Genomic DNA, 8,669 nt, shown 5'->3' on the forward strand with positions numbered 1-8,669 from the left:
ATTGGTTCTGAGGTATCTTCTTTACCGCCACTATTTGATACCAGAAGCTTTTCAAAATGCTCCTTCCAGATTCTCAGCACGCTGTCTGTATCTGTCACCAGGTTTCCTTCTTTACCTCTACAGGAGGATGTGCCTGCACCAAAGCTTTCGGTTTGGTGTTTTACCCATTGGTAGAATTTTCGGACTTCATTCTAACTCCTGTACATATCGATTTGCCACGCTCACGTTTTTCTTGCTCTTTCTTCTTTTTTCTCAAAATACGTTTCTTCTCTCTCCTTTCCTCCCGATATTTCTCCATCGCATTACGTGTTGCTACTGTCTGCAGGTTTGTCCTATACGCTGCGTTTTTCATATCAGTAGTATTACGACACTCCTGATCGTGGCACGGATTTCTTGATGGTGGTCTTTGGTACCCAAGTGTTGCTTTTGCTGCAGTTTGTAGGGAGTGAGAAATTCTCTGCCATTGTGCTTCTATATTATTATCGAGACAAGGGGTGCTTTCGTCAAGCAGTTGGGTAAGTTGAGTGGGTAGGCTTCTGCTATCTGTTGTGTTTGCAGATTTTCGACATCGAGTTTCCGTGTTACATTAGATCGCAACTTTGCTGCTACATTAAGACGAGTGTGAACCTTGGCTGCTACAAGGTAATGGTCCGAGTTGATATTCTTTGCTTGGATAAATCGAACGTCTAAAACACTGGAAGAATACCTTCCATCTATCATAACATGATCGATTTGATTTCTCGTTGTTCGATCGGGAGAAATCCAAGTGGCCTTGTGTATATCGAAATGCTTGAATCTGGTGCTGCTAACTACCATGTTTTTTGCTGCCGCGAAGTCAGTGAACCTCATGTCGTTGTCGAATGTTTCTTCATGGAGGCTGAATTTTCCGACGGTTGGACCAAAAATATTTTCCCTTCCGATTTTTGCATTAAAATCTCCTAGCAGAGATTTTAATATCATGGCCAGGGCAGCGGTCATATGCTGTTTCTAGGCGCTCGTAATATGTGTCTTTGGTCTGCAAGTGAGACTGATGTAGAAGAACTTCACTTTTATAGGGATTATAGCAATTCGCTTATCTACTGTAGTGAATCTGGAGACGAGGTCTTTTATTCTCCTGTTAACCATAAATCCGCAGCCAAATTCATGTCTCGTTTCATGACAGCTATAATACAGGGCGTAATCATTTGATTTACTTACGCCAGTCACTTTCCACAGCATTTCCGATAAGGCAATAATATCGGCTTTGTACTTCTTCAGTACATCCGCCAAAGCCAACACTGCGCCTGTTCTGTACAACGTGCGCATATTCCAAGTGCAGATTCGCAGATCGTGGTCCTTTATACGTTTGCAGGTTTGGTTTTCTTTTTCTTAGCTTTTTCATAGTAGTTGGGTTTTCCGAGAGTGGGCAACTAACCAGTTCTTATGGGTGAACTAGCGGCACATATTAGCTAACTATTCATCGGGTGATGAAAAAAACCCCACAGAACAAAATTTAGGAGTGGAGTGGAGGCTTTGAGGCCTTCCTGCTATAAAGATCTATCTGAACTGTCAACTGAAGGCCACAAGAAATTTATAGGGAACCTCCAGAAGCCCATCGAAGACCTCATAATATATTTTATATGTAGAAAGCTTTCTAGAAACCTCCTAGAAGAATTTATTGCCCTAGGAGACCTCCTACAATATCTTCTATATCTAGGAGGACCTTTAATTGTGTTCAAAATCTTCTCAATTGGGTTTTCGGCTAACATTTTAACCAAAGCTAATTCTTCTAAAAGTTACTAATAATTTTCTGTTCTCCTTTGCAGGAAGAAGTACAAGCCGAAGCTGTTGCCGTTGGTGCCATACTCTCCGATTATCAGCGGGTTCGTGTGGAAAATGTTTGCAGTCGCTTAAATTTGGTATCACTAGCCTATCTATGGAGGAGAGATCAGACTGAACTGCTACAGGAAATGATTGATTGTCAAGTACATGCCATATTAATAAAGGTGGGTATACCGCACAATTTCTAAAAATCCGAATCTATTCCACTTTTCTTTCCTTTACCACCATATAGGTAGCAACATTAGGTTTAGTTCCTGATCGTCATTTAGGGAAATCTCTCAGAGAGATACAACCACATTTATTAAAAATGCGTGATAAATACGGTTTGAATGTGTGCGGTGAGGGTGGTGAATATGAAACATTCACCCTAGACTGTCCGCTATTCAAGCAACGTATTGTGGTGTAAGTTGTGAGGTTACATTTAATTTTTATTATTTTAACAATATTACTGTTTTGCTTTTGTAGAGAAGATGTTCAAACTGTTATTAGCTCAGCCGATCCGATCTGCCCTGTGGGCTATATAAATTTCACCAAATTATCGCTACAACCCAAAGAACCGCAACAGAGCTGTGATGTATTTGTGAAAAAATCTCTGGACTATATAAGTGACCTCAATGAATCGACATACAGTGACCTCAGTGATCCAGATCTCAGTGAAACTGAATTGGAATTAATCGAAAAGGAGACACGCATGCGTGAATCTCTCAGCCAGAATGAATTGATATCGCGCAGCAATTCATTTGGTCGACATTTGGCCACCTCATCATCACCCATACCGATTGTGACGAAGAGCGCAAGCGTTGATGAACAGACACCATCTTCGTTGCTCTCCTCGTCGGCTGCTCTGTGTGCTGCCTCATTGCAGGCCGGTAGTTTTGGTCCGCCACGTCCGTTGGGCAGTAGCACAGCAGCAGTTTGTGGTAGTTTGTCATTGGCCATATCGTCAATGGCGCTAACGACTACAGGCGGTTTGGCGGGTGGTAATGCTGGTAGCGGGATGTCATCATTGGCTGGCGGTGGTGGTGGATTGTTGGGAACACAGCCACCGAGTCCATTGAAATATGAAAGAGAATTCCGTCCATTGAATAATCGACCAATGGTATCGATAAATAATAAAGGCTGGATGTGGGTTGCTGGTATACAGGGTAGGTTGATATGTGGAATCTTATTAATAATTTATCCTACAAGTGAAGTATCACCTGTAGGGAAACCTATTTCTTGAGAGACGTTTGAAGGAGTACCTACCCAAAGGGAATTCTTTTTTTACATTTGCAATTCTTTTTTTAATAACCTAGTTTGCCTTTTAATTTACCTTTGTTTCTCTTTTTCTTCCAGGCTGTGCTCCCACCCTAGAAGAAGGCATGCAAACTGCCATCGACTCCCTACGTTCCTTGGCTATCGAACACAATTATGAAATGACTAATTATTGTTATATAACTCTCTATGTGCGTTCCATTAGTGAATATAAAATCTTGAATCGTATTTACGGCCAGGCTGTAAATTTCCAAAATCCACCAACTCGCGTCTGTGTCGAATGTCCATTGCCAGAAGAGTGTCATGTTATAATTGAGGCCATAGCTTTTAAATCGCCACAACGTCGTCGTGCCACCATTTCCATACAAGAATCCGAGACGGCGGAGTCCGCTGATGTTATGAACAGCAGTTGTAGCAGTAGTTCAAATGAGTCCTCGCTCTGTAAACGGAATACAATGCATGTACAAAGTATATCACATTGGGCGCCAGCCAACATTGGACCATACAGTCAATCCACCAAGGTAACAGTGTCAATGGAATATTGTTCTATTGGTTTTACTTACTCCCCCCATTTCTGTGTTCTTTCTTTCATTTGGTTTTGTTTTTGTTTTTTTCTGTTTACAGATTGGTGAGATAACCTATATATCTGGTCAAATTGCTTTAGTACCTGGCAGTATGACAATCATTGAAGGTGGCATACGCCCTCAATGTAAGTTAGCTCTACGCCATATCTCACGTATTGCCAAGGCAATGAATGCCCAGGGCCAGCTACGTGATGTCGTCCATGGCATATGCTTTGTAACACATCCAGCCTTTATTGCCGAGGCCCGACGCCAATGGGAACGCCGTACCACAAATGCCATAATGGATTATATTGTGGTGCCAGCATTGCCACGTGAGGCATTGGTGGAATGGCAAGTGTGGGCACATACACACAATGATCGTTTTGAATGTAAGTAGTAATAGATTACTTTCATTGGGATTAATAATGTTCATGGAGTCTATTTCATTCATTTTCTGTTTTGCAGATGAAGAGACTGGTTGCTCAATTAGTGATTACACGATATCAATAAGAAGACGTTGGAATTATGAAAATAATTGTGCTGCTATTGTTTGTTATGTATCAACAGGTAAGTAAAAATAGAGGATTACGAAAATGAAGCAGTATTAAGAAATGGGGAATTACCACCGTGGCTACAAATAAAAGAATATCAGTAAAATATCCTTTAGGGATTAGAATATGCTCAGGGGAATATTATGGTTCAGAAAAAATTATGTTTTGATTTCAATTTAGTCACAGAAGAAAATCTAGAAATGACAACCACGAAAATTCTTTTGAAAGAACGTGGCTCTCCATTTTGTTCGTCAGGAATATTAATAATAATATTAATAATATTCGCTCATATTCATTCAGGGAGGGTCTCGAGAAGTAAATGATCGAGAGCCAATGATCTACTGGTCTAATAACCCTAATGGTTGACTACCTAATGCTGGGGTTTTAAGTGGCCTCGTGCTTATCAGTGTAAATTTGTAGTCAGGTCTGCATTCGAGCCTCGGGTTTAGATCTTTGCTAGAATCCTTGCAATCGGCCGTCATTGGAAAGACGAAGATCGGATCAATTGGCAAGTTATTCGCAGAAACCTTCAGCGTGTGCTCCAAAGGCAGTTTCGGTAGTGTCTACGGTTGAAGAATCAGTGTGAGTCTTTTTACTTTGCACATATATATTTGAAGATTTAAAATAGAAGAAAAATAATTTACAACAAAATTTTGTTGTTGTTTTCTGTAATTAAAGAAAAGTCCTTATTTTTGATGGCGGGCACGATAACTCCTCACTGGAACATCGGAATCCGAAAACGGTGTTAGAAAGAGTACATGTCTGGCTCTCGTATGAACTAGGATTATTGACTTCGCTCTAAAATTAACAAAATGGTGGACCTTTGAAAAAATATTTTTGGAAAATCGCCGATTTTTTACCAAAAACCAAGTTAAAAAATAAGGAAGATCTTCACCGATTGGCTTTATCCTAGTTCATACGATAGCTATACACTCACAGAGAAACGTGTACAAATTTGAAATCGATTGGGTTATTAGTTTTTGAGTTATCGTGACCGCCATTCGCAAAAAAATGTTTAGAGAAAAACGCGTTTAAAGTTTGAGAAACCCTTTAGCCGTCACTTGATGCTGACACAATAAATCGGCTATATCTTCAAGAGTTCTTGAGATTTTCATTTGAAATATTGTAGGCACATTCTATAATTAGTGTAGATTCGAATTATATAAACATAATTTTTGACCCCGAGTCGCTACTCGTCTGAATCACGAACGGCAACAAATTTATGCGATTATCCTGTATTAAGGGGTCAGAGGGAGTAATCAACTGTGAAATGAAGGAAACTGCTGATTATCTTATTAAGGCTTGGGACACGATATATTGCCTTGGAAAAGTAGGACATGGGCACTTTTATGCGCCAAAAATATGCCTCATAGAAATAATATTGGTTTTAGACCCCATGTTTCTTTGGACCATATCCGTTTCAGATAAATTGGAGTCTGTCTGTTCGGCTTAAAGTTGGAAGTTGGGAGCCGCCGGCCACTCCCACAAAAACAGGCAAAATTGTTTGTTACATATTTTAGCTGGATTTTTCGCATTTCCTGAAGGGTATATGTTTTGACATATACACGTCACGACTCCATACCCATAGAGGTATTTTCATGGTCTGATTTTCCATTCAAAGAGGCTGTAGTTTGACATTCCTTGTTCTGGGTGGATCAAAACATCTTTCACTATTTGAAATTACCACGTGTGCAAAATGTCCCATCCCTCGTTCGGTATGAGAGACGAAACGTATTTTCAGAAAAAAGAACAAAAAAACATGAGCAAGACTAAATCGTGATGTACCGAGTCAGAACAAAGTCCGAAAATTTTAGCAACGAGTAAAACACATAACCGAAGGCTTTGGTGCAAATACATCTTTTTGTACAGATGAAGATGGAAACCTGGTGACAGATACAGATAGCGTGTTGAGGATCTGGAAGGATAATTTTTCAAAGGTTATGATATCAAATAGTAACGGTGAAGAAGATACCCCAGAACCAATAAGTCTATACCATCTAGCAAAGATGAGTTCAGAATAGCAATCTATCGGCTAAAGAATAATAAGGCAGCAAGTGCCGAGGGGTTACCAACCGAACTATTCAAGACGGTGGTCCCTGAGCATGAACCAGCTGATTAGTTCAAATGGGCTAGAGAAATGCATTCCCAACATTTGGAACCTCAGCATCCTGTGTCCCGAGCACAAAAAAGGAGACAAGACAATGTGTGCCAACTAGAGAGAATTAAATCTCCTTCCCATCGCATATAAAGTGCTATCCAGCGTACTGTGTGAACAACTGAAGCCAATGGTCAATTATTTGGACCTGGCAAATCCACAATAGACCAGATTTTCACCCGGCGCCAAATCCTGGAAAAGACCCACGAAAAATATATAAAACCGCATTCGACAGCATTCAGAGGTGTTTAAAGCCATTCCTGCGTTCGACATTCCTGCAAAATTAAGGCGGCTAGTCAGGATAACTTTAAGTGGCACAAGATCAGCAGTCAGTTAACGTCAGAAAGAACCTCTCGGAGCCCTTCAATATCGAACGAGGATTCAGACAAGGTGACAGCCTCTCGTGTGAACTTTTTAACATTCTACTGGAAAAGGTCATACGAGAGGCAAAGGTGAACAGAAATGGCACTCTGTACACCAAACAACACATGTTACTCGTCTACGCCGATGACATCGACATAATGGATCGAACATTGCGAGCGGTAACAGGCAAAAGTTGCTACTATGGTATAAGTACGCAGGTTAGAAGCAAGGCCACCTCTCGCCAGACCAAACTCACACCCTACAAGTCACTGATACTACCTGTGCTGGTGTATGGATCAGAAGCCAGCTCTTGGAGTGTTTGATAGAAAAATTTACTGGCCGATCTGCGTCGACGGTGAATATCGGCGTCGAATGAACCAAGAGCTTTTCCATCTATACACGGACATCGACATAGTCAGTCGTATCGAGCTGCAGCGACTACGGTGGCTAGGCCATGTTGTGCGATTGGATGAGGATGCTCAAAAAGTCATATAAAAGCGAGCCTACTGATGTTTCACGCAATAGGGAAAGATCACGAATTCGATAAAAAGATCAAATAGAGGACGATATATCAAAGCATGACCTTTCAAATTGGAAAAACTGCGCATATGATCGACGCGCCTGGAAATCTTTTTTAAGTCCGGCCTATAGAACAAATGTTCTGTCTCGAGTCTGCTATGGAAGGAAGTAAATTCGGGAATTGTTTATCAATTATTTAAAACGAATACGAATTCAAAATGCTGTAATGCCTGAGCTAATGATACGACATCGATCGAATTTAAAGGTTAGGGGTTAGATTTTACACCAGCAGCGTCATTCATCTATGTGCCAGACTGTGGTCTTTTCAATTGTCCTGTTCATTTTATTTGAGAATCTCTCAAAATGTATTCTCATAAATTTTCTTAAAAGGGCATCAATTGAAATTTTACCCTGGTAATTATTTGTCCTGAAATTATTTTTAGTAGTGGTGGCGGGTTATTTGGATACCATTTTTGTTTTGTTATTGCAAAGTAGTCAGGGGTAATGCCAGTTTGTTGTTTTTTTATAAAAGCAACTATTTATTAGTGGGGAAAGTATGACACTGTCCACCAGATGGTAAGGCAGGGATGACTATAGTTTCGGATATCGCCACTGATCTTCATCAGATCCCTTTGTTTTTGGTGGGAATTTTCTCCCCCGAAAGACATAAAAACTTCTTTTTACTTATTTAAACATTTTTTCTTTTTGTTTCCCATTTTAGGTATGGCCTCCTCGACCACCCAACTAACCCAATTATCCGATGATGTCCTCACTAGCCATTGTCGTTTGGCACAAAATTTAACCGCTGAAAATATTGAAGATATTGTTACGTACGTTGTTAATCGTCTGCTGAAAGACTATCCCTTGGCGAAGAGCAATGAAAATTTAAATGTTGCCAACGCCAATTCCACATCTTTGAATAATGGCTCACCGATAAATGCTGCCGCCGGTAATAGTCCACCAACCATTGCCGTACCAGCTATACACCTAAAAGTGTTCTATCAAGTAACGGCAACGCCATCTATTGATTTACTATTGACAACCCTTAATGATTTTCGTGATAAATATTGTAAAACGGCCAATATAGCTTTTACGGTTATACCAGCATGCAGTTTAAATAATTTCAGTACTTTTCTGTCCATTTGTGGTGTGAGACATGAATAGAAGAGTAAAGAAACAAAATAAAGAGTAAGAAAATAATTTTGAACCATGAAAATGAAACAACAGCAGCAAGCCAACAACATTGATGGGGAGGATTCAGAAACAAGTCTCTTTGTTACAAGTTTTTTTTATAATTATAATTATTATTAAATTATTTCTATTATTGTTTTTTGTTTGTAATTTTTAATAGCCTATTAGGATAATAAGCGATTGTTTTTTGTTGCTAATTTTTTCGGACCAAAATCAAAGTTGAAAAGAATCTTAAAAAAAAACAAACAAAAC

At 39.8% G+C, this 8,669-nt stretch overlaps 1 protein-coding gene across 1 annotated transcript in view; it reads left to right on the forward strand.

Annotated features, from left to right (window-relative positions):
• The window catches only part of LOC133336927 (uncharacterized), a 33,426-nt gene extending 25,034 nt beyond the window's left edge, over nucleotides 1-8,392 (forward strand). The window contains exons 3-9 of the mRNA XM_061545195.1: nucleotides 1,806-1,985; nucleotides 2,054-2,223; nucleotides 2,287-2,966; nucleotides 3,157-3,596; nucleotides 3,700-4,027; nucleotides 4,104-4,205; nucleotides 7,948-8,392. Coding sequence (XP_061401179.1) covers nucleotides 1,806-1,985; nucleotides 2,054-2,223; nucleotides 2,287-2,966; nucleotides 3,157-3,596; nucleotides 3,700-4,027; nucleotides 4,104-4,205; nucleotides 7,948-8,390 — 2,343 coding nt within the window. The 3' untranslated portion in view covers nucleotides 8,391-8,392. The remainder of the gene's footprint in view (nucleotides 1-1,805; nucleotides 1,986-2,053; nucleotides 2,224-2,286; nucleotides 2,967-3,156; nucleotides 3,597-3,699; nucleotides 4,028-4,103; nucleotides 4,206-7,947) is intronic.
• The last annotated feature ends 277 nt before the right edge of the window (nucleotides 8,393-8,669 follow it).

Source organism: Musca vetustissima, unplaced genomic scaffold (genome assembly GCF_032173495.1).
Source record: "Musca vetustissima isolate MV318-11 ecotype Yass unplaced genomic scaffold, APGP_CSIRO_Mvet_v1 utg62662, whole genome shotgun sequence".
Taxonomy (NCBI): domain Eukaryota; kingdom Metazoa; phylum Arthropoda; class Insecta; order Diptera; family Muscidae; genus Musca; species Musca vetustissima.